The following is a 25,446-nucleotide window of genomic DNA, read 5'->3' as shown; positions in this document are numbered from 1 at the left end:
AACCCTTTCTATTTTCCAGGATCACAGGGTTGGTAAAGATCTCCTGATAAACATAAGCAAGAATGTCTTTAAAGTATATACTTGTAAGTGAATTGCTGGATCAAAAGATATGTGTAACTTTACTTTTATTGGGCAATACCAAATTGTTTTCAAAGTGGTTGTACCAGTTCACACTTCCACCAACAGTGTATGGTATCTCTACTTGCTCCACATTATCACCAACACTTAAGGATTAAAATATATTTTGCCAATCTGGTGGATATGACGTGGGTCTTACTGCCTTTCCTTGATTAATGAGATTGAGCATGTTTAAATCTCTTCTGTGAAATGACTTCGGCCCACTTTGCAACTGGATTATCTTTTCTTACTGATTTGTGTTGGACCACTAATATGTCTTGGAAGATAAATGGATGAACGACCTTAAAGTCTCTGAAATAAAGAAATGAGATTAGGTTTGGAAGATTCCCAAAAACTAAAAATCTTGAAAACTACGCCTCCCACAGGCTTCTAATTTGATTCTCAAGAGTTTACGAAAATCACCCCACTTCTCAGGTGATTTTTCCCATCATCGTCAGCTTCTCTCTGTAGAAAAAGTACCCGAACAACTTATCCGGCACCTCTCCAGTTCCTGTTCCACATCCACAGCCTCGGCAGCCTGATCAGGGGTTACACAATGTGACACAGATCCCTGCGTCACTCGTGGCGTTCTCGCGAGAACTGGTTCAGTGGCTCATGTGACAATTCAAGATGGCGGTGCCCGGCGAGGCGGAAGAAGATGCGGCAGTTTACTTAATAGTGAGTGGCATCCCCTCGGAGTTGCGCTCAGCCCAGCTACGGAGCTACTTCAGCCAGTTCCGGGAACAGAGCGACTGTGGCTTCCTTTGTTTCCATTACCGACATCGTCCTGAGCGGGCCCCTCCACAGGCTACTCCCGCATCTGCCCTAACTCCTATCGGCCAGCGTCTTGCCCAGACTTCAGTCACCGATGGCCGCACTCGGGACTCTGTCCCCGTCCAGACCCGCACCTGCTGCTGTGTAGTCTCCGTACGAGGGGCCGCTCAAGCCCAGAAGTTTCTTCGCATGTATTCTGGCCGCCAGTGGCTAGATTCTCAGGGGACTTGGTTGCCCAGTCGTTGTTTCATCCGCAGACTTCGGCTACCTACTGAAGCAGCAGGTACGGTTGGGAAAGATAATAGACTGGACCTGGGACGCAGGCACGTTTCTCTCTTTCTTTTAAAATATATTTTTATTGATTTCAGAGAGGAAGGAAGAGGGAGAGAGATACAGAAACATCAATGACGGCAGAGAATCATTGATCGGCTTCCTCCTGCAAGCCCCACACCAGGGATCGAGCCTGTAACCGGCCATGTGCCCTGACCTTATTATATCCCCTCCCAGACCCCTTTCTCTATCCAAGGGGTTGATTTTGCACTGACACAGAAGGGTAAAAAGGAAGTCAGATTTACAATCCTCTTATTATCTTTATCTCGCTCTCCTCCTGCTCCCCACCCAGTCCTCTCTTGGCAGGATACAAATGAAGAGACAGTTTTTCTCAGGACAGCTCCCATTTTCTTTGGAAATCACTTAGATGGGGAACAGGAAACAGTGTGGAGCCTTTTAATTCATTCAACAAATCTAGCTTATATTGTTAGGCCTAGTGTTACTCTAGCTGGTAGGCAGAGAATTGGACACATTCTTGTGCAGAGTCCAGAGATTTGTAAAAAGGTAATTGTCACAGAGATGCCATTCTCATTGTTAATATTTACTGAGCACTTGCTGTGTACTTACAATCACTGTTCTAAGCCTTTCATTTTTTTTATTGATTCCTCACAGCAATCCTATAAGGTAGGATCTATTGTTACTCCTGTTTTTTTTATTTTTTTTTATTTTTTATTGTTTGAAGTATTACAAATAGTAGTACATATGTCTCCTTTTTTTTTTCCCCATTGACCTCCCTCCTGGCCTCCCCTACCCCCCAGTACATGCCTTTACCTGCCCCCCTCATGTCTTGTATCCATTGGTTATGCTTATATTATTTTTAAATTTTTTAAATAAATCTTTATTGTTCATACTATTATAATCGTTCCTCTTTTTCCCCCCCATAGCTCCCCTCCACCCCACCCTTTGCCCTTACCTCCCTCCACTGTCCTCATTCATAGGTGTACGATTTTTGTCCAGTCTCTTCCCGCACTCCCCACACCCCTTTCCCCCTGAGTATTGTCAGTCCACTCCCTTTCTATGCCCCTGATTCTATTATATTCACCAGTTTATTCTGTTCATCAGATTTTTTTATTCACTTATTGATAGATATGTATTTGTTCATAATTTTTATCTTTACCTTTCTTCTTCTTCTTCTTAAGGAATACCTTTCAGCATTTCATATAATACTGGTTTGGCGGTGATGAACTCCTTTAGCTTTTTCTTAGCTGTGAAGCTCTTTATCTGACCTTCAATTCTGAATGATAGCTTTGCTGGGTAGAGTAATCTTGGTTGTAGGTTCTTGCTGTTCATCACTTTGAATATTTCTTGCCACTCCCCTCTGGCTGCATAGTTTCTGTTGAGAAATCAGCTGATAGTCGTATGGGTGCTCCTTTGTAGGTAACTGTTTTTCTTTTGCTGCTTTTAATATTCTCTCATTGTCTTTTGCTCTTGGCATTTTAATTATGATGTGTCTTGGTGTGGTCCTCTTTGGATTCCTTTTGTTTGGGGTTCTGTGCGCTTCCTGAACTTGTAAGTCTATTTCTTTCACCAGGTTGGGGAAGTTTTTGGTCATTATTTCTTCAAATAGGTTTTCAGTGTCTTGCTCTCTCTCTTCTTCTGGCACCCCCATAATTCTGATGTTGGTACGCTTGAAGTTGTCCCAGAGGCTCCTTACACTGTCTTCATATTTTTGGATTCTTTTTGCTTTTTGCTTTTCCGGTTGAGTGTTTTTTGCTTCTTTGTATTTCAAATCTTTGACTTGATTATTGCAATCCTCTAGTCTGCTGTTAGATCTCTGTATAGTATTTTTTATTTCAGTCAGTGTATGCTTAATTTCTAGTTGGTCCTTTTTCTTTTTTTTTTCTTTTTTTTTTTAATATATTTTATTGATTTTTTACAGAGAGGAAGGGAGAGGGATAGAGAGTTAGAAACATCAATGAGAGAGAAACATTGATCAGCTGCCTCCTGCACACTCCCCACCGGGGATGTGCCCGCAACCAAGGCACAACATGTCCTTGACCGGAATCGAACCTGGGACCTTTCAGTCCGTAGGCCGACGCTCTATCCACTGAGCCAAACCGGTTTCAGCTAGTTGGTCCTTTTTCATATCCTCGAGGGTCTCGCTAAATTTATCAGCCTTTTCTAGAAAATTCTTGAAAAGCCTTAAAACCGTGGTTTTGAACTCTATATCCAGTCATTTGCTTTCCTCCATTTCTTTCATTTGTGATCTGTTTCTTTGTCTCCACATTTTGGCTGCTTCCCTGAGTTGATAGAGTGGCTTTGTGTGCTAGGTTTTCTATAGGGCCCAGTGGGTCGGCCTCCCCAGTTACCTGAGGTGGACACTCTTGGTGTACCCCTTTGTGGGCTGTGTGCACAGTTTTGTTGTAGTTAAGCCTTGATTGTTGTTGGTATCACTGGGAGGAATTAACCTCCAGGCCAACTGGCTGTGAGGATCAGCTGTGTCTATGCTGGGAGAACTTCTGTGCTGGAGACACCCTTATGAGACAAGACTTGCAAAACTACAACTAAAAGACAAATCGGACATCATCCAGAACCACAGGAAGGCTGGCTGAGTGGAAATTCTACAACTAGAAGGAAAGAGAAAAGCACAATGAGACTCAGAGGAGCTGCAGGAGGAAGAGGTACTGAGACCTGCGCGGAGAGGACTGGCAACTGAGTGCGCGGCTGGCTTTCCCTCTGTGTTCAGCTTGGATGGGGCGGAGTCTCAGGGCGGAGCAGACAGCATTGGTTTCCCGTCAGCCCTGCCCTAATAGGCCCCTGTGTCTCAGTGTCCCATGGTAATCGCCGCAAGCACCTCTGAGAGAAAGCTGCCCTTGAGTTCCGCCTGCTGCCAGACAGTCCAGTTTCTCCCCAAATGAGTCTGGGTCCCCAGAGTCTCACCCGGAACTGGAGTTCAGTGCAGTCGGGAGCTTTGGTCTCCCTCCCGCTTGAGAAAGCCAGCCGCGCACTCAGTTGCCCGCCCTCTCCGCATGCACGCCTTGGTAACTCTGCCTTCCGCAGTTCCTCTGAGTCTCAGTGTGCTTTTCTCTTTCCTGACAGTCCAGTTTCACCCCGTATGAGTCTGGGTTCCCAGAGTCTCACCCGGAACTGGAGTTCAGCGCAGTCAGGAGCTTTTTCTCCCTCCCGCTTGAGAAAGCCAGCTGCACACTCAGTTGCCAGTCCTCTCTGCGCGTGTCTCAGTACCTCTTCCTCCTGCAGCTCCTCTGAGTCTCATTGTGCTTTTCTCTTTCCTTTTAGTTGTAGAATTTCCACTCAGCCAGCCTTCCTGTGGTTCTGGATGATGTCCGATTTGTCTTTTAGTTGTAGTTTTGAAATTGTTGTGCGAGGCAGCAGTTTAGGTGTTTACCTATGCCGCCATCTTGGGTTCTCCCCTATTACTCCTGTTTTATAGGTGAGGAAACTGAGGGGTGCAGAAGTTATGTTGCTTGCCTAAGGTTACAGAGCTAGTAAATAGCAGAATCACCATACAAACCCAACATTTTACTTCAGAGCCTATGCTGTTTGTCACCAAGTGCTATGAGAAGATAGAGGAGGGAGAAACCGATTTCAGATCGGGATCAGGCTTTTCCTCTGGATCTTGAGAAAGATAACAAGATCTTGTGGGGAAGAACAGTGTTCAAAGTAAATGGTATTTGCAAAGACACAGAGATGTGAAAGCCCATGAAACTTTCAGGGCATGTTAAACTGTTTCATGTGGCTGGAGCATATGATATGAAGGTGTGCAGGGGCTGACAGTTGGTGGTAGTTGAGGATCAAAAGATCAACAGGAACCAGATCAGGAAGAAACGTGTGCTCAGCCGAAGTGATGAGAAATGGCATGAAATTACTAGTTGGTTCTGGTCAGGGAATGGAGGAAGGGATTCTGGGAATTTGAAAGGGAGGAACAACATTGGACTAAAGCCGTGGTCGGCAAACTGCGCCTCGAGAGCCACATGCGGCATTTTGGCCTCTTGAGTGTGGCTCTTCCACAAAATACCATGGCCTGGGCGAGTCTATTTTGAAGAAGTGGCGTTAGAAGAAGTTTAAGTTTAAAAAATTGGGCTCTCAAAAGAAATTTCAGTCGTTGTACTGTTGATATTTGGCTCTGTTGACTAATGAGTTTGCCGACCACTGAACTAAAGGATTTAAACCTTGACCGACTTCTGGCTCAAGTGTTCCTGGAGGCTTCTAGGTCTCAAGAGCCATTCTTCCCTCTGCTTCCCAAGGTTTGGGCTCCTTTCCCTTCAAGACCCGGAAGGAACTGCAGAGTCGGAAGGCTAAGAGTGAAGCCTTCACTCTCACTGACCTGAGGCAACTGCCAGAGCTGAACCCACCAGTGCTAATGCCCAATGGGAATGTGGGGACGCCCCTGCAGGTCTTTTTGGAGTTGATCCGGGCCTGCCGCCTGCCCCCTCGGATCATCACCCAGCTGCAGCTGCAGTTCCCCAAGACAGGCTCCTCCCGACGCTATGGCAATGTACCATTCAGGTATGAGGACTCAGAGACTGTGGAGCAGGAAGAGCTTGTGTACACGGCTGAGGGTGAGGAAATACCCCAGGGAACCTGCCTGACAGACATACCAGCCAGCCTCTGTGGAGAGCCTGAGGAAGAAGGGGAAAAGGAGGAGGAAGAAGAATCACACTCAGATGACGTGAGTACAATGAGCCACCCTTCCTTGCTGGTAGCTTAGAGAGGCCAAGGCATTAAGAATACCACTCTCACTCAGTGGTTGAGCATCAACCTATGAACCGGGAGGTCAAGGTTCGATTCCCGATGAGGGTACGTGCCCGGGTTGCAGGCTCCATCCCCAGCAGAGGTTGTGCAATAGGCAGCTGATTGATGATTCTATCTCAGTGGTCGGCAAACTCATTAATCAACAGAGCCAAATATCAACAGTACAGCGATTGAAATTTATTTTGAGAGCCAAATTTTTTAAACTTAAATTTCTTCTAACGCCACTTCTTCAAAATAGACTCGCACAGGCCGTGGTATTTTGTGGAAGAGCCACACTCAAGGGGCCAAAAAGCCGCATGTGGCTCGCGAGCTGCAGTTTGCTGACCATGGTTCTATCTCCTCATTAATGTTTCTATCCCTCCTTTTCTCTCTGAAATCAGTTTTAAAAAATAATAATTCACCTATGTCCCCAAAGCTCCAAGCAGAGTTGCTAATGAATCTGGACCATATCCTTGTGTGGTACTATCTTGACTTTTCTCCAGCACCTGTTCTACAGCAGTGATTCCTGAGGTCTCTTGAAATTTAACCCTGACAGGGGCCCCCAAGATTTCAAACCATGAGTCATCTTATCATTCTATAAGTCCAGTCAAGCAATTGTAAACAGAGCGACTATCATAGGATTCCAAAGATAGTCTAAGACCATTTCCTGATTCAAAAAGCCTTAAATCTCCCTGAAAAGAGAGTGGCAGCATCTGGAAAGGCTGTATGGTATGGCAAGCTGGGTTTGAATGCTGGTTCTACCACTCTCTTGGTGTATCTTGGGCAAATCACTTTACTCCTATGAACCCACGTTTCCTCATCTGTAGACTGGGGATAATGGTACTTACCTCACAGAGTTGTTGGGGTGATTAAAGGAGCTAAGTTATGTGAAGGGCCTGACACACAGTAGATAGTAGGTATTACTTCTTGTCCCTTCTTTCATTGTGATATCCTTCTATATAATAAAAGGCTAATATGCAAATAGACTGACCATTGGATGCTATGATGTGCACTAACCACCAGAGGGCAGACGCTCAACCCAGGCGCTGCCCCCTGGTGGTCAGTGCGCTCCCACAGGGGAAGCACTGCTCAGCCAGAAGCTAAGCCAGGGGTGGGCAAATTTTTTGACTCGAGGGCCACAATGGGTTCTTAAACTGGACCGGAGGGCCGGAACAAAAGCATGGATGGAGTGTTTGTGTGAACTAATATAAATTCAAAGTAAAGGAGCAGAGGGGAGAGCAAGAGAACCCTCCGCTCTTTCGGCTCTGCGGGCCGGATAGAACAGCCGAACGGGCCGGATCCGGCCCACGGGCCATAGTTTGCCCACGGCTGAGCTAGGCTCATGGCTGATGAGCGCAGCAGCAGTGGTGGGAGCCTCTCCCACCTCCACAGCAGCGCTAGGGACCCCTTGGGGGATGTCCGACTGCAGGCTGAGAGGACCCCCAGCCCCTAGGGTACGAATGTTGTGCACCGAGCCTCTAGTCATGTATAAAGACCTAAACAGGGTGTACTGATTAAAACTAAGTTCAGAGACCAGTGAGACTGCTGTGGGCCTCAGTGTGGCCAGCTCCATGTAGGCTGTAGAACTTGAGGGATGAGGAGGATTTTACCAAGTAAAGAGAAGGTGATGAGAGAGAAGAGCAGATATTTCAGGCAGAGGGAACAGTATGACCAAAAACACAGAAATACGAGTGAATCAGGTTTGTCAGGAGAAAGAGCCATGTTGAGAAACAGATGGAGAGATGTGTTGGTCAAGACCTCAAGGGCCTAATATATGTTGCATCTTGGAAAATTTTGGAGGAATGATGCTGAGGGCCCATCTCATGGGCCTCCTGTACCTTGAGCTGCCCTCCTTGTGGGCATAAGGTCAGGAAGCTAAACAGGCAAGTCACCTCTCCCCTTTCTCCAGGACGATGACCGGTGTGAGGAGTGGGAACGGCATGAAGCGCTACATGAGGATGTGACCAGGCAGGAGCGTACCACTGAGCGGCTCTTTGAGGAGGAGATCGAGCTCAAGTGGGAGAAGGGCGGCTCTGGCCTGGTGTTTTACACAGATGCCCAGTTCTGGCAGGAGGAAGAAGGAGGTAATGCTGGCACCAGACTAGGGCAGGAGTGTTCCCTGCTGCATTTGCTCTGGGCTTTATGTTCCACAGGGTGGAATCCCTGACAGTGGGCCCAATAGGAGGCTAACCTTGACTGTATATGAGACCAGTCATCCTTTTTAAGGGTGGGGGGATCAGAGAAGTGGAGAGAAAGTGCCCTCCCACAAATTCTGAATGACCCTCCCAGATGAGTGATTTAAAACTATCAAAAGCCCCAAGTTCTAGAACATATATCTAAGTCTAGATTTAATTCTCAACAGAACTGAGAGTCCTTAAGCTAACTCTGCTTGATGCTTTTATACCTGCAGACTTTGATGAACAGACAGCCGATGACTGGGATGTGGACATGAGTGTGTACTACGACAGAGGTACTGGGCCAGGGGTTGCGTTACTGGGAGGTGGAACTGGTGGTCTTGCAGTGACACTTTATCAGACCTGCTTAGCAAAGGCTGAGACAGAACATCAGTTCCCCTGGGGTAGCTCACTGAGAGGGTTCCTCTCTTAAGATATCTCTAGTTGAGTGCCTTAAGTGCTGGTTGTGGGCAGAGCCTTTTTCTTTCTTTGTGGAGCAAGGACAAGTAGGGATAGCCCTCAGGGAACTCTGCTTCTGGTAGGCAGACCCTGGAATTGTGGGCATTGGTAGCTCACGCTCTGGTTAAGAACATAGATTCTAGTCAAAAATGACCTGGGTAGGGAGAGGAGGGAAAGACCTGGACTCTAAATCTGTCTCTCTTTGTTGGCTCTATGACTTTTTGCACCATAATTTTCTCATTTGTAAGATGGGAGAACCATGGTTCCTATTCTTGGTAAGCTCCCAGTCTAATGAGAGAGAGAATTATAAGGTAATAAAATCATCATAAAGATGAATATGTAAATCTTGTGAGGAGGTCTTAGACAGCTGATTTCCCCCCTTCTGCAAACTGGGCTCTGCTTCCTCAGATGGTGGAGACAAGGATGCCCGAGACTCTGTCCAAATGCGCCTAGAACGGAGACTCCGTGATGGCCAGGAGGATGGCTCCGTGACTGAATGCCAGGTGGGCACCTTTGAGCGCCACACCAAGGTGAGGATTATGCCCAATCCATTGACCTCTCTTTTCCTTCTCTACCCCATTCTTTCTCTTCCCCCCTGCCCCTGCCCTCCATAAGAGCTCTATCTCTTGATTCTTTTCCCTTCCCTCTGCAGGGCATTGGACGGAAGGTGATGAAGCGACAGGGTTGGGCTGAGGGCCAGGGCCTGGGCAGCCGGTGCTCAGGGGTGCCTGAGGCCCTGGATAATGATGGCCAGCACCCCAGATGTAAGCGTGGACTGGGGTGAGTATGACTGAGGGATTTCCCTGGGGGTCCAAGCTAGCCTTTCAGCTGTACCCTGGTTCCCCCTTCCCTCTGGCTTTGGGGAGGGTGCTGGAGATTCCTAGAGAGTGAACTTCAAAGTAGAGTTAGAAGGAAAAAATAGGTCTGGATCTCCTGGTGGGGTCATTACTCCTAGTCTGAGGAGTTTGGATTTGATGATTGTCTTTGGGGAGTGACTGTAAGTGGTGACAGTTGTTCTAAACTTTGTGCACTATTTAAAATGAAAGCATTGAGGCCTCTGGTTACTGGCACTGTCAATGAACGGATAAAGCAAAAGTTCAGATTTAAAGGCTCTGTCTTGGGGACAAACCAGATTTGCAGTAGCTATTTCCCTGTCCTTTTCCAACCCCCTTAAATGGGGTTTGAGAGAGAGCAGTCCTCTCACCGAGAGCCTTTTTTAATCCAGGTACCACGGAGAGAAGCTACAGCCATTTGGGCAACTGAAGAGGCCCCGGAGAACTGGTTTGGGACTCATCTCCACCATCTATGATGAACCCTTGCCCCAGGACCAAGGGGAGTTGCTGCTCCGACGCCAACCACCCACCAGCATGAAGTTTCGGACAGATATGACCTTTGTGAGGGGTTCCAGCTCTGCCTTTGACAGTTTCTCAGAGCCTGAGTGACGAGTTCAGGGACTTCCTTAGTTAGGATCACTCATGACTGCCCTGGCCTTTCCTCCCACCAAAGCAGGAAGAAGTCTGGGAGCAGCAACTTGCCTTCTGGCTCTCTACCTCAGCGGCATTTTTCAAAAAGCCCCCTATTCTCTCCTTTGATAATAGGGCTTAATGACGGCTCTTCCTTGATCTCATAATCCTGGTCCGTTTGGGCTTGCCCCTGTCACCTCTCCCAGTACCTTGAAAAGCTGGATTGATTGATGTTATCAACACAACCTTCTTTGGGTGGTGTCACCTTGAAGGTCAGAAAGAATGAGAAAGAAACCTGGAAGAGAAGAGGATTTGTGGTGCTCGGAAGAGACGGTCTCGGGGCGGGCCTTCCGCTGCCTGTTCCCCTGACCGGCTGGGACTAGACGGCAGAGAATCCGCGGGAGGTGATTCGGATCTGCGATCGAATGGTTAAATAAAGAAGTTTATGACCGGATTTCTTTCTCTTCTAATTTGGGCCTAGAGGAAGGTTGTGTAAATCCCGAAAGTTTCCTTGCCCCATACCCAACCCATCTCGCTGGTGGTGAAATGCTGCGCGTCGCCACGACCTTCGGCGCTAAGCTGTGTCGTCACCGTGAGGGCGGGACTTCCTCTCCCGGACCCTATCATTTCCGACGTCTTCCGGAAGTTGCTGGTTCGCTCAGTACTGGGCAGTTCACTGCGTTGCTGGGCTTCCTACTATTCCGCCGTAGGCAACTCCGGGGCACCGCCGCCGCGCCACCCCCCAAAGTGCACATCCGGAATCCCGTCGCCCTCGGCTCTTGTCTCTGGCGCGGTCGCCCGCCTTGTTTTCCCGCCGAGCTTTCCTGCTGCGCACGGGGCCGAGTGCCACCCATGGCGGGGGCCGCTCGGACCCCGGCCTTTGGACAGGCTGTGATCGGCCCGCCGGGCTCGGGAAAGACCACATACTGCCTGGGCATGAGCGAGTTCCTGCGCGCGATGGGCCGGCGCGTGGCGGTAGTGAACTTGGACCCGGCCAATGAGGGGCTGCCGTACGAGTGCGCCGTGGACGTGAGCGAGCTGGTGGGTTTGGGCGACGTGATGGACGCGCTGCGGCTGGGGCCCAACGGCGGCCTGCTGTACTGCATGGAGTACCTGGAGGCCAATCTGGACTGGCTGCGTGCCAAGCTTGACCCCCTCCGCGGCCATTACTTCCTCTTCGACTGCCCAGGCCAAGTGGAGCTCTGCACGCACCATGGCTCCTTGCGCAGCATCTTCTCCCAGATGGCCCAGTGGGACCTCAGGGTGCGTCTTGGGTCGGGGAGGCCCATTTTGCAGATGAAGGAACTAAGACAGGGAGGGCATGCCACACACCCATGTCACACAGCGAGGCAAGGGCAGAGTTGCTTTGGACTATAAGTGGTATAATTTCGAATTCTGGCTCTGCCACTGACACTGTGTGATCCTGGGCAAGTCAGTTTATCTTTCTGAATCTCAGTTTTCTCATCTGTAAATGGATATGTTAACACCCAATTTGGGATTATTAGAAGTATGGAAGGAGTTATGTGGAAAATAGCATGGCGATTGTTGTTGTGAGTTGGGGGCAAAAGAAAGATTGGCGTCAGATGTGGGAATTGAACCAGTTGCCCACTGGGAGGCTCAGCCCAAGGCATCTTCTAAGAAAAATGCCCATATCTCCTGGGAGAAGGAAATGAGTGTGGCCATTAGAACAAAACAGAAGGAAAAGACTAATGGGGGAGACAGGCATCCCCTATCTGATGGGGGAGATATATAGGCCCTGATGTCCCTGCCTCCCCGAGCCACTTTCTTCCTGTCTCTCCCTTCCCTCCCAGCTGACTGCTGTCCACCTGGTAGATTCTCACTACTGCACAGACCCCGCCAAGTTCATTTCAGTACTGTGTACCTCCCTGGCCACCATGCTGCATGTAGAGCTGCCCCACGTCAACCTCCTCTCCAAGATGGACCTCATTGAGCACTATGGGAAGCTAGGTAAGTGCTGCTGTTTGGGCCAGGCAAGGTGTAGGGCAGTGGCTGGGCTGGAGTGATGCAGAGATCTCAGCTGAAGGAAGCTTCCTCCAGGGACCTGGTGATCATGGCCACAGTCAGGTGCTGACCCCTACCCATTTATTTTGTTCCATCTACTGTTCTGGGTTTTGGGGACAAGAAAACTATAGATGGTCATATGTATTATGAAGGAATTAAAGCGAAATGATGGACAGTGAGTGGTGGGGAGTGAGCAGTGCCATCTGAGCTGAGACCTGAATGGTGAGGAGCTAGCTAAGAGAGAACTGTTCTAAGCAGAGGGACCAGTAATGAGTAAAGGCCCTCAGATAGCAAAGAGTTTTTTTTTGTTTCCAAGGAAGGTGGGGGCAGGGTAGCTGAGATAGCATTTAGGGGAAGGGTGGTAGGAAATGAGGTCAGAGAGGTTGGCAGGGGCCAAAACTTGTACTATTTAAACACAGAGGAAAGTCATTGATGAATATTAAGCAAGGGAATAGCACGAACTGAAAAGGTCATTCTGGCTGCTTTGGAAATGAATTGAAAGGGGCAAGAATGAAAACAGCTCCTTTCGTATTTTTGCAGCAGCCCAAGCAGTGGTGGTGGGAATGGAGAAAATGAGGTTCAAAACTTGCTCAAGAAATAGGATTTATTTGTGGATTGGACCTGGAGATAGAGAAATTAAGAATGACACTCAGGTTTTTCTGACGGAGCCAGTGTACAAATAAGGGTGCCATTTGTCAAGGTGGAGAAGATTGAAGGAAAAGCAGGCTGCTGAGGCAGGGGAGTTGCATAAGGACCCTGTGGCTAGCATTTCTTTCCTGCAATGTTAGTGCTCTGCTGAGCTGGGGCATCAGTTCCCTAAATAGCATCTCTAGCCACAAAGAAGAAGAACAGCTGAAGTGAGCAGTAAGGGAAGTTCATTGGGAGAGTGATTGTGAGGGCCTTGTCCAGCGAAGGCAGGACATGGAGGAATGTCAGCACTTCCTGGTCAATCAGAGTCCTGGTCCATCTCTTGGCAAGCCCAGAAGCCCCATTTTACCTATGTGCAGATTTGTAGTCATCCAAAGCTTCTCACTCCCTTCACAGCCTCCACCAAGTGGCTACATGGTGGTCTTTAACCTTCCTAGCCCTGACTCTTGATAGGCGTCCTCACAAAAGGCTGATAAGCAAATCAGATGAGGCCATTGAGGCCCAGAGACCTTACATGAATCACACAGCTAGTATGTTAGTTGAGGTGAAATCTAAACCCAAGTGTACCTGGCTCTAGTTTCTTAATTCTCATTGAGAAACCTACCTGTCAAGCAACCCAAGAAGTTTGTTGGAATGCTTAGGACATTCTTCCTTGTTAGTGGTATCAATTTCTAATTAGAGCTGATTAGAACGTGGAAGTCAGAGCACACGAGTGAGTTGATCAATCTCTGACAGCCTGTTTCCTCGGCTCACCTGCCGAATAGCCCAACCCCTTGAGTTTTCCAGGCTGAAATGGACAGTGCAAGCCCACTTTACTTCTCTTAGTGGGAAGTTTGTAGACATAGAACTGAGTCAGAAACCCGAGTCATCTAGTCTGGTTTGCTCGTTTTACATTAAGGAGGAACTGGCCCAGAAAGGGAAAGAGATTTACCCACATGCCACCCTGCTAAAGTCCTTACCGTGTGTGCTGGGTCCTGGGGGTACTACCTGACTCTGAGCTTCATGAAGGCGGCACCAAGCACTGTACTTGGTACATGTTCGGTATCATTATTTGCTACCACTGATCAAGCACTTCTTTGTACCAGGCACAAGGTTCATAGCATTTAATCCTCACAGCAGCCCCATGAGGTGGGTATCTGTCCATAGAGCTAGTAAATGACAGAACCAGCCGGTGAGAGAATGGAGGCAGAGGAAGGAAGAAAAAATATGGTCTCTGTCCTTGGGGCTTTAGCCTGATGCCACCTGCTCCTGATTGGTTTCTCTTCTTAGCCTTCAACCTGGACTACTACACAGAGGTCCTGGACCTCTCCTACTTGCTTGACCACCTGGCTTCTGACCCTTTCTTCCGCCACTATCGTCAGCTCAATGAGAAATTGGTGCAGCTCATTGAAGACTACAGCCTGGTCTCCTTCATTCCTCTCAACATCCAGGTACCATGGACTAAGAGGCCTATTCCTTTGGTAAAGGCTCTGACAGTGCCTTGGACCTTTCCAAGCCAAGAGTACAGGAGGCTTTGAGGGCTCAAACAGTGGTCTTTGTCCTAGGTCATGCTATCATTTGGTCCCCCTTGGTTTTGGTAGCAGGGGCTCTGGTGGGCAGGATTCCACTAAAGAGGTTGGACCAAACTTTGGCCCTATCTATTTTGTGTTGCTGGGTCCTCTCCACAAATGTTCCCTGAAAGTCACCAGCAAGGGACTTGACCAAGGTCAGGGATAAGTCTGTCAGGCTCCTTCAAGATGAGCAACTGCTTATTGACTTTGCAAAGTAGTACCAACCCCTGTGCCTCTCACCTTCACCCTGCAAAGATAACCTGGAGACACCCGTGCATGTTTGAGACCTTTCTGCAGTACATGGACTTGAGCAAACTTGTCTCTTCCCTTTTTAATGCCACACTCTTCTCTAAAAATGAGGTGAAAGCTATGATATTAATCTTAACTACCACTTACTGCAGGTTTTCTTTTTTAAAAATATATTTTTATTGTTTTCAGAGAGGAAAGGAGAGAATCATCAATGATGAGAGAGAATCATTGATCGGCTGCCTCTTGCACACCCCACACTGGGGATTGAACCCACAACCCAAGCATATGCCCTTGACTGGAATCGAACCTGGGACCCTTCAGTTCACAGACCGATGCTCTATCCACTGAGCCAAACGGGCTAGGGCAGGTTTTTTGTTTAAATAATTTTATTTATTTTTATTTTTATTGATTTCAGAGAGAGAGATAGAAACATCAATGATGAGAGAGAATAATTGATCAGCTGCCTCCTACATACCCCCCACTGGGGATCAAGCGGCAACCTGGGCATGTGCCCTTGACCGGAATCGAACCCAGGACCCTTCAGTCTGCAGGCCGACACTCTATCCACTGAGCCAAACTGGCTAGGGCCAGGTTTTCTAAACTAGGCATTGTGGTAAGAACTGTAATACCTTGTTGTTATTAATCCTCACCCAAGGATATTTTTTCCATTGATTTTTTAGAGAGAGTGTACAGGAGGGAGGGAGGGGGAGACAGAAACATCAGTATAAGAGAGACATATCAATTATTTGCCTCTGGCATCCACCCCCAACCGGGGCCAGGGATCAAACCTGCAACACAGGTATGTGCTCTTGACCCAAAATCGAACCTGTGACCCTTCAGTGTGAGGGCTGACCCTCTAATGACTGAGAAACACCGGCCAGAGCTTTAATGCATTATTTTGATTTTTCCTTCCTGTCATGTGATGTATAAATTGTTCTTATTACTTTTATGTGGATAAATAAATAGGTTACATGCATATTTATTCGGTGCCTACTGCTAGCTAAGTACTGTGCCAGGCACTGGGAATACCTCGACCTTGATCAGTCGAGTAGGGGAGGCAGATGAGTTAATAACTTACTAGTAGTTAGTAAGACGGTAGGATCAGAGCTACAATAGGAATAAATCCAGGGAACTATGGTTGTGCATAGAGGAGCTTACCTGTTCTAAATTAGGTGGGGTGGTGGTCAGAAAAATGGAATGTAGCCAGGCCTCTGGGAACATGTAGAACTACTTCAGGCCAACGAAGCTGCACATACAGAGACTTCATGAGGCAAGATTGAGGTGGGGGTTGGGGACTGCAAGCAGTTTGGTACAACTTCAATTCCACACCTCTGTTTCACTCACAGAGCTGTTTCTCTTCCCTGCCCAGGACAAGGAGAGTGTCCAGCGGGTTCTGCAGGCTGTGGATAAAGCCAATGGCTACTGCTTCGGGGTCCAAGAGCAGCGAAGCCTGGAGGCCATGATGTCTGCTGCAATGGGAGCTGACTTCCATTTCTCCTCGTATCCTTGCTCTCTAGCCTCTTAGCCACAGCCACTGGGGGTGGGGGGTGGGTAGTGTATGGGACTCAGGAATAGCTACTTTTACCTTTGTAGATGACTGATTCATTTTGACCAGTTGGGCTCCCCGGTGACTGTCTTTCATGTTCAAAGGCTGGCCCCTTAGCTTCAGGGTTGGTTGTACCTTAGGATAAGGGAAGATATTGATCAGAAGGAGCAAAAATACAGGAATAAAAGGGCATTAGTCACTTGAAAGAGAGGTAAGGGGTTCAGTTTGCCCGGTGTCTTGAGTGTGAAGGGGAAAGGAGGAGGTGCAGGCTGGCGATGGGGGTGCTTGAGTGCCCTGCTAAGGCATGTGGACTTCGGCTCATGTGCGAGCAGTAGGACCAGCATAGTGGTGTTGCTCAGGGTGTGGCATGAACAAATGTACATTTTTGAAAAGCCCCTCCAAGTGTAGAAATGCATTTAAGGGATGTGATTGGGGGCAGGAGAGTGTTTACAGTTTATAGAAGAGAAGAGATGAAACATTAGTAGTGAGAATAGAAAGAAGTGTGTGAATTGGAAAAATATTAAGGTGATAGATGGTTATAGGTAGAGGTAGAGCAGAATTTGGACTCCTGGTTTCAGGCTTAGATGGTATGGGTGGTTGTGCTAGTCAGGTAAGAAAAGAAAGGAAGGTTTGTCATGGAGATGGAAGGGATGGGAGCTAGCAGATGTGCTATGTTTGAGGGGGATCTGGGACAATCGGAGCTGTCTGGGAGGCAGCTAGACCTTCAAAACTGGGCCGGCGGTGATAGAGCTGAGGTCATGTGTAGGTGTCTCTCATGTCACAGGCTACTAGTACATGTGAGGTAGGACAGGCTTTCTAGGCTGGTTTCAGAGATTTGGCATCTACACAGGATGCAGGAGACAAGGCAGGGGTGGGGGAGGTGCACTCCAGAGTCCTTGTGTAGGGAGGAAAATAGTTCCAGCCACCACTTCCTGATCTGTGTCAGGCCCTTTCACACATGGGAAACAAAAGTTCACAGGGAAGCCCCTAACCGGTTTGGCTCAGTGGATAGAGCATCGGCCTGTGGGCTGAAAGGTCCCAGGTTCGATTCCGGTCAAGGGCATGTACCTTGGTTGCGGGCACATCCCCAGTAGGAGGTGTGCAGGAGGCAGCTGATTGATATTTCTCTCTCATCGATGTTTCTAACTCTCTATCCCTCTCCCTTCCTCTCTGTAAAAGAAATCAACAAAATATATTTTTAAAAAAATGTTCACAGGGAAGTAGACTAGTTACAGATGATGGCACTAGAGTGTGCAATAAGTACCTAAAGAAGGGATGAGGACCTGCCTCACACAACATGCTGTTAATGGCAAATTCAACTGCACGTACTCAGCAAAAAAGGGAAAGGGCACTTTAATGGGGCTGTAATATTTTGCACACTGTACATTACTTTATGCAGTCATATTCTACTCATAAAACCATATATACTAAGCATGTCAAACTCAAAGGCTAACACGGGCCAAATAAACAAGGTTTAAGTTTATGTGGCCGCAAAAAAAACAGCTTCAATCTTCATAGAAACATAGGTTTATTTCAATACAGACATGCTGAATACAAAGGGCTGAAATAAATGAGTAATTGTTAACATAAAATAATAGAACATTTTAATAAAAATTAATATTTTTTCTTGAACATTAACTTACCAGACACTGAATAACTGCACAAATTAATAAGTGTAATGCAAATCTATTTTTCTTGTTCTCGGAAAGCGCAATATTTCCTGTTGCGCACACCAAACAAGTCAGTACAGGACTAATGACGTGGCAATCGGCTGCTAAAATATTCGCTGCTAGTATTAGTGGAGAGAAATGGTGCGCCTGCACTTAAGGCACATAAGGGAAATGAATGCAACACAATTATAGTAATCAGTCATTAGTGAACGTTGTAGTTCGTTATTAATAATTATGTATAATAGGATATTATAAAAATTAAGTTACGAAATTTGTATTAAAACGTTTCTTACATATCGTTATGTTGGCTGGGCCGCAAAAATATTCATTGTGAGCTTCATGTGGCCTGAGGGCCACAAATTTGACATGCTTGATGTATACTGTATTTAATAAGTGATTTAAGGAATTTTAAGGTTTTTTGTTATTGTTCTGATTCCCTGAATTGTTTTGGTTTTTAATTTTTCAGTTATAGTTTACTTTCAATATTATTTTGTATTGGTTTCAGGTGTACAGCCTAGTGATTAGATAATCATATACTTTACAAAGGAATTTTAAGGGTATTTCTCACCATATACATTTATACTGATTTTAGATTCTGCCCCCGATCCTAATCTTCTTAAGGTTCAACTTTATTCTGTGTATTAGGCAATTAGGGATTGGTATAAACATGGGAAAGTCAGCTCTGCTGAGGAGTGAGTCGGTAAAGAAAGCTTCAAAGTGGTAGTGACATTTGATTTGCATCATCTCAAAGTGAGGGTTAGCCAGGTTGATTAAGAGGAAAAGGGAATTCAAGTTAAAGAGAACAATGTATACAAAGGCATAGGAGTTTAAGACTGAGACATGTCTTGGGTGGAGGGGGAGGGTTTGCAAGAAGAATGGTGACTTGTGGGCAAGACAGGACTTCTGGCTGGGGAGCAGTGATAGTGCCAGGAGATAGGCAGGAGAACTCAGGGTTCATGTGCTCTGCTCAGGAATGTACACTTCAGGCCAGAGATAAGACAGGTTTGATATTATTCCAAGTCAAGCAAATGATCCTCAGGACTGACTTACACAGGAACAAGGCATTACCTCCTGAGGAAAAGTGAAGGGAAGAGGGCACAGGTTCAGAGTCAGTTTGTGTCAGGTTGAGATGGATTTGATGGATGGATCCATGAGATGGTAAAGAAAGATCTAACCTGAACATCATTTGGTGGGCTACATACTCCATTTGCAGGATGTTATTTAATCTTTATTCAATCCCCTTTTATAGATGAAGCAGTTGGAGCTCTGAGAGTGATGACCCCAATGTCCCTCAGCATGTGTTAGAAGAACCGTTCAAATCTCGGTCTCCCTGGTTATAGAGTCTCAGTTGCTGACACTGGAGTCATCTAGTAGAGCAGCCATGGTGGCCAACATGGTCAACCCCTATCTCCCACTCAGACCCCAGATCCCGACCTCAGGCCAGCCAGTCTTACAGGGTTTCATCAGCAGTGTCATGGTCTTTGTCCTTGTGAATCTGATTTGTGTTCTTACTGCTGTCCCAGAGAGGTAGAAGGCACCCTATGGCCCAAGCAGAAATTTGTTTTCTTTGAGCTCACTTGTGTTCTCTCCTTTGGCAGAAGAGAAGTCACAAACATTTCTTAAGCACCTACTGTGTGCCAGGTGCCATGCTAGGCACTCTATTCATTATCTCATTTGCTCCTCATAACAACTTTTGTTTTACAGATGAGAAAAAGAACATAGCAAAATCAGGATTTAAATCGCCATGGTCTGGTGCTGAGCATGTGTCATAACAACAGAGTTGAAGGGTTAGCATTCTGGTCTTCTGATCCTCAGCAGTTCGAGGAAGAGGAGCATTTGAGTCTCGTTGCTTTGATAGGCTTCTCAGACTCTATTGGTCACTGTTGCCTGAAGCTATAATTATGAGGAAGGGAAAAGGATGGAATTACTCTGCCAGACATGGTTGGAAGGCGGGCATCAGTAGAGGTCAGATCCCACCCAGACCAGTTTCCCATTCTTGCCCATGCTATCATCCTTGACGTGCCCTCTCTCAGCACCCTGGGAATCCAGGAGAAGTACCTGGCACCCTCAGACCAGTCAGTGGAGCAAGAAGCCATGGACCTGTAACAACAGGCTGGGCTCTGGAGAACAGACATGTAACCCAGTGCTGGGGAAAGCTGTAGCCCCAGTGAATAGTGGACAGCTCAGCAGGCTGCAGACCCAAGAACAGTCCTCCCAGCCAGATGGAAGACTGATGAAGAGACACCCAGCCCTGCAAAGGACTTCTGACCAAAAGTCAGACGTGGTGCAAGCAGAGCATCCACCACACCCTTGGTGCTCATGAGCTCTGGGCACTGCCACCAGGAATTCAGCACTGGCCCCACTCGGACTATTGTGGGAATGTGAATACAAGAGTTTATTTTTTCCTACATGTTATGACTTTTAAACTTTCTTCAACCATCCAGGGAGCTGGGGTAGAATGAGTGAATGTCACTTTCCCTCAGAAGAGTTCTATTTCTTCATCTCGGGCAGTATTTCCCCAAAGAACAGGATAATACTGGAGGTTTAACGCTTATTCTCCAATAGTGCACTTAGGTTAATCTCCAGTTTTTTTTTAAATTTTTTTTATTAAGGTATTACATGTGTACATATCTTACCATTGCCCCCCCACCCCTAATATCCAGTTTTAACTGATCCTGAAGCTTGAGGTTTACAGGGGATACTTCTTAGCTAGATCTTAATGTTTTATTTTCACTGTATTCATTTCGCGGTTTTATTCTATTTTTGGCAAGTGCTAGCTAGTTTCCATTTATAGTAGTGATTAAAAGTTTACTTTAAAATGAAATTATTTATACAAAATGCATTGTCTAAAGAAAAATATTAAGTATATAATATGGCATGGGGGCATGGCAAAAATTAAGGTGGTTTAAAGTTGGAAATACTGGTGATTGCCTTCTTTGCTCTTCTTGCAACTGGTTGGGTGCAATTTATATTAGCAACCAATAGGTGGCACCCCAGACTTAGTTTTGCAGTTGTAGCTTGCAGCACAAGAGGGACAGATGGCGGTTGTGCCAGAAGTCTTACTTGCAGATACTTGGTCCTGTTAATACACCATGAAGGGCTTGGCGTTTTACAAAGTGCCTTCATACACATGGTCCTCATGTGGTTCACACAGCAACTTCTAGAGATACAAACAAGATTGGGACTATTACTAAGCCCCACTTTACATAAAGGAAACAGATGTGTTTGAACTTCAGTCAGCCTAGCTCTCTCATAGTTCACTTTGCTGACTTCTTAATTGTGGATACTAATGGTGAAACGTTAAGGCCCATATCCCACAGGATTTGAGGCTAGTTGGAAGAAAGAATTTCAACACGTAGAGGATTACTAAGTCACAAATCAAGGGGGAGATAGATCACTGGTGCTTTGGGCAGTTTAGGAATTTCTATTCAGAAGTAGCCTTGAGATGGCGATGACAGCTCTGCTTCCCAGCTTTGACAGCCAGAGCAGAGTGAAGGGCTATGAGGAGGCTCCTGTGGCTGGAACAGTATGAAAGCAGCCAACCTCCGCTCCCACGCCTGGCCTTATAGGGGATAATAATTGGGTGCTGCTTCCCCAGCCTCTTTCATCTGCAGAGTTCAAAGCACCTCATTTCTATTAATACCCTGCACAGTACGTAGAGAGTATCAACAAAGCAAGCCAGGGAAACTGAGGCCAGGAGTCACAGCCTTCGGCTGGCTGTGAGTCACCTATGGGGCCTGGAGCCCAGGAACCCTGACGCCCTGGCCACTGAACAAATCCCTCATCAGAGTGAGGATGCATGCTGTGTTTTTGAAAATAGTACCAATAGCTGTGGTCATGGGTTTTTCTTTTTTTAATACATTTTTATTGGTTTCAGAAAGAAAGGGAGAGAGAGAGAAACGTCAATGAGAGAGAATCCTTGATCGGCTGCCTCCTGCACGCCCCGGGACTGGGGATCAAGCACACAACCTGGACATGTTCCCCTGACCGGAATCAAACCCGGGACCCTTCAGTCCACAGGCTGACACTTTATTCATTGTGCCAAACCAGCCAGGGCTGGTCATGGGTTTTGATGCTTACTCTATCATGGAGGCCACAGCCATCATCAAAACAAACCAGTTGGAGAGAGGTGTCATTAGAACTTTATGGGCTCGTATCCAAGCACCATGAGCATTTATTCTTTGCAGTCATGGAGTAGACATGGATGGGATAATCCAAAACTTTATTTTCAGGCATTGGTATGACAGCAAGGATGTTTTCTCTAATAAACGTATCTCTCCACCTCCCACTGATAGCAGAATGATTTTTATGTTGGGGAGGGTATAGCACAGTGCCGAAAGGACTCTGGGTTCCAGGTGAGGTCTGTTCATCATGAAATGTATAGGGTAGGAGAAAGACTGTCCTCCAGTATGGCTGGGATATGGCAACCATCCTTAAGATTTCTTTTTTTTTTTTTTTTAATTTAATTTCCTGATAAAAATAACAAAGTGAAAAACTTGGAAAATAAAATTAGGCTCATAATCCCATAACAAATAAAAATAAAATCTATAAAAAAATTTTATATTGAAATGTATATTTTGTTTATTTTTTTCTTTTTTTTTTAAATATATTTTATTGGTATTTTACAGAGAGGAAGGGAGAGGGTTAGAGAGCTAGAAACATCGATGAGAGAAACATCGATCAGCTGCCTCCTGCACACCTCCCACTGGGGATGTGCCCGCAACCAAGGTACATGCCCTTGACTGGAATCGAACCCGGGACCCTTCAGTCCGCAGGCCGACGCTCTATCCACTGAGCCAAACCGGTTTCGGCGAGTTTATTTTTTTCTATACATACCGAGGGATAGTTATAACATTTATATAAGTGAGATATATTATTGCTTTGTAACCTGCCTTTTTTAGTTGACACTTTTATATAATTAAAAGTATGAAGTCCTTTTAATGTTTACATGATAATATTCTGTGGTATGGCTATAATATTGTTTACTTACTCAAATTCCCATGGTTAGCCTGTAAGTCATTACCAATTTTTTGCTATTGGAAATAGTGCTGTCTGAATCTTTAACCTTTTTTTTTTTTTAATTGATCTTAAAATGGGAGAGAGAAACATAGATGTGAAAGAAATACATGGATTGGTGGCTTCCCGAATACGCCTGGACCAGGGATCAAGCTTGCAATCTAGGTATATGCCCTGACCAGCAATCGAACCCACGACCAGCCAGTCTGCTCTCCACTGTTTCTGAATTAGCAAAAAGCTCCCCTCCAGTCGGCTGAGATGGGAAGCCTGATCCCAGTAGGGTGTGTGGGAAGGTTGACATTGGAGAGTCTCGGTCCTTTCTCAAGGCTCCTGAGAAGGGAAGGGAAGTGATTTCAGACCCATCCCAGCATTGCCAAGGCCCACCCAGTTTTGTTTTGTTTTTTTAAAACATATCTTTATTGATTTCAGAGCGGAAGGGAGAGGGAGAGAGATGGAAACATCAATGATGAGAGAGAATCATTGATCGGCTGCCTCCTGCACGTCCCCCACTAGGTTTTGAGCCACAACCCTGGCATGTGCCCTGACTGGGGATCGAACCCGGGACCCCTCAGTCCGCAGGCCGACGCTCTATACACTGAGCCAAACCAGCCAGGGCCCCACCCAGTTTTTGAAAGTAGTGGAGAGGCCCAACTGCCCCAGACGCCTGGAAGGAAATTTTCTAGTAAGCTGAGTAGCCCCCTTCCTGCCCCTCCCCTTTTCTTTTTTCTTGCCCCTGGCCATTGAGCCTTTACCCAGCCTGATCTGGTATGCCCACCCCCACTTCCTATCCTCTGAAGAAGGAAGAGTCCCAAATTAACACAGATCTCAATGGCATTGGGCCTACTGAGGACAGGGGAAGTCATAAGTCTCATTTACAACTGACTGTCCTTCATTTTCTGCCAGGAAGCCAACTTCAGACAGCCCCAGAAGTTCAGGTGTCCAGGAGGCTTAAGACTGAGGAGCTGTGAAGGGATGGGCTGGGGATTTGGAGCCCAACTAAGATGAAAAAGAAAGATGAGTATTGATAAAAATGTGCTGAACTAAAATACAGAGCAAAGCTGGAAATTTTCCACATCCAAAACCCTGAAGCAGTTGTGGAGGAGGGAGATGCAAGGCCCCTTCAACCTATCCCAAATGAACGCAAAACATCAAGAAGTGTGCTTACTGTGCAAGTACAGCTCCCTTCACACTGGTTGGTGGCCTCTTCCTTATATTCATCCTGGAACCTCCACATTGCTCTGTGGAATCATATAAACTGCACAGAAGGGATATTGGGACATGAGTAAGATTTCTCCCAACTCATAAAGCATACCCAGTGGTTGCACAAACTATTCTGAGTTAAACATCAGTCCCCTGTACACTCAGAAAAGGAAATTTCAGGATGACTTTATTCTGGAGCAAGAAGGGGGGGTGGAATGTGTCTTCCTCCTTCCCTCCATTCTTCCCTCCCACCTTCTCTTTCAACATATATTTCTTAAATGCCATAATCTGATGTATGAAGTACTGTATGTAGCCACAGATTGAAGACTCCATGAGTTCAGAGTCTGGGATCTCCCTCTTTTATCTCTAGACAAATAAAGAGTTAAATTTCCCAGAGAACAGTAAGGAGAAAATTGGGTGGAGATGAGAGATGAATCAGCCTTTGACATACCTGTCTACTGCCCCCACAGACATTCCTGGCCCCTGAGTCACTGTGTAGGTGGGGCTGGGGGGTTCTGAGAGGAGGGGGGCCTACTCTGCATACAAGGTACATGCCCTTGACCGGAACCTGCTTTCCCGCCCCCCCCCCCCCCCACCACACACACAGAGCAAGGATTGGGGGATGAGTAGACCCTGTGAACAGATGAAAAACTGAAAAGGAACAAAGGATGTAACCAGATTAAGGAAATCTTAACTTGGTAAAAAGCAGGAAATGGGGCCACTACAGTTTTTTTCTCACTTAAGACAATTCCTTTCTGCTGGGCCCTAGGGTGGCATTAGATTGAGAGTAGAGTAAGCCTTTCTTGATTCTTAGAAGCAGGGCAGCATAGCATAATGTGGTTCTTTTCAAGCTTATTTTTAACTCACAATACGGACATATGTGTGGCTATTTTAGCCATATGTGGAAACGGGAAACCCTGACCACTGGGCTCCTGCCCTGTGCTAGTTTCTGGGGAACCCTCTGAACACAATTTGAAAACAGCTGTTGTAGTTTAAAAATCATGGACTTTGGAGTCCGATCCATTCCATTCCCCAGGCACATTATTAGGTTATTTAGCTGCACTGAGCCCCATTCTCTTCATCTGCAAACAAAGATGACAATAGCAGTCATGTCTGTTGCTATTTTTTTAAAACAATTATTTTGAGAGAGAGAGAGAGTGTTGTTGTTGCACTTGTTCATGCATTCATCGGTTGACTCTTTAAATGCCTGACCTCGGAATCTAACCTTGGCGTATAGGGACAATGCTCTAACCAACCAAGCTGCTATTATTACAGTACTCTGTTCTCTAGGAAGAAGCAGGAGTGGGGCACTGTTGGTCAGAACAATCTTGGTGAAAGCATCTGAAATCAGGTTTCCCCCCAAAGGCACTGGACATTTGGACCTTGGACGTGTGTGTATAGGAGTATCTTGCCTTTCTAGAAGGAGCCACAGTGGCCTGCCTAACCCTTGGCCTCCCTAGGGTGCCTGGTTGGTTCTGAGAAGGCACCTTGAACCCAATGCGTTGCCCTCCATCACCTGTGGATCTACAAAGCCAA

General features: G+C 46.6%; 2 protein-coding genes across 2 annotated transcripts; both read left to right on the top strand.

Moving 5' to 3' along the window:
* The first annotated feature begins 724 nt into the window (after positions 1 to 724).
* GPATCH3 (G-patch domain containing 3) lies at positions 725 to 10,464 on the top strand. Its single transcript, XM_080654902.1, has 7 exons — positions 725 to 1,174; positions 5,427 to 5,851; positions 7,823 to 7,997; positions 8,324 to 8,383; positions 8,955 to 9,076; positions 9,199 to 9,326; positions 9,772 to 10,464. The coding sequence occupies exons 1-7, from the start codon at positions 748 to 750 to the stop codon at positions 9,986 to 9,988; spliced, it is 1,554 nt and encodes a 517-aa protein (XP_080511028.1). The 5' UTR covers positions 725 to 747; the 3' UTR covers positions 9,989 to 10,464.
* Positions 10,465 to 10,468: 4 nt separating this feature from the next.
* GPN2 (GPN-loop GTPase 2) lies at positions 10,469 to 20,104 on the top strand. The gene is made up of 5 exons (XM_080654903.1): positions 10,469 to 11,272; positions 11,821 to 11,977; positions 13,949 to 14,109; positions 15,848 to 15,978; positions 19,728 to 20,104. Exons 1-5 carry the CDS (start codon positions 10,556 to 10,558, stop codon positions 19,798 to 19,800), a joined length of 1,239 nt encoding a protein of 412 aa, XP_080511029.1. The 5' UTR covers positions 10,469 to 10,555; the 3' UTR covers positions 19,801 to 20,104.
* The last annotated feature ends 5,342 nt before the right edge of the window (positions 20,105 to 25,446 follow it).

Source organism: Plecotus auritus (assembly GCF_963455305.1).
Source record: "Plecotus auritus genome assembly, chromosome: 2".
In the NCBI taxonomy this organism is placed as follows: domain Eukaryota; kingdom Metazoa; phylum Chordata; class Mammalia; order Chiroptera; family Vespertilionidae; genus Plecotus; species Plecotus auritus.
This window is presented reverse-complemented; position numbering and strand designations above follow the sequence as displayed.

What these genes read in the sequence shown, in the direction of transcription:
- GPN2 (XM_080654903.1), top strand. Translation starts at nt 10,556, where the DNA reads ATGCTGCGCGTCGCCACGACCTTCGGCGCTAAGCTGTGTCGTCACCGT. An exon ending in TGGCCCAGTGGGACCTCAGG is followed by an intron (nt 11,273 to 11,820) that starts GTGCGTCTTGGG and finishes CTTCCCTCCCAG; the next exon opens with CTGACTGCTGTCCACCTGGT. An exon ending in TCATTCCTCTCAACATCCAG is followed by an intron (nt 14,110 to 15,847) that starts GTACCATGGACT and finishes TTCCCTGCCCAG; the next exon opens with GACAAGGAGAGTGTCCAGCG.
- GPATCH3 (XM_080654902.1), top strand. Translation starts at nt 748, where the DNA reads ATGGCGGTGCCCGGCGAGGCGGAAGAAGATGCGGCAGTTTACTTAATA. An exon ending in CTGGCAGGAGGAAGAAGGAG is followed by an intron (nt 7,998 to 8,323) that starts GTAATGCTGGCA and finishes TTATACCTGCAG; the next exon opens with ACTTTGATGAACAGACAGCC. An exon ending in GAGTGTGTACTACGACAGAG is followed by an intron (nt 8,384 to 8,954) that starts GTACTGGGCCAG and finishes CTGCTTCCTCAG; the next exon opens with ATGGTGGAGACAAGGATGCC.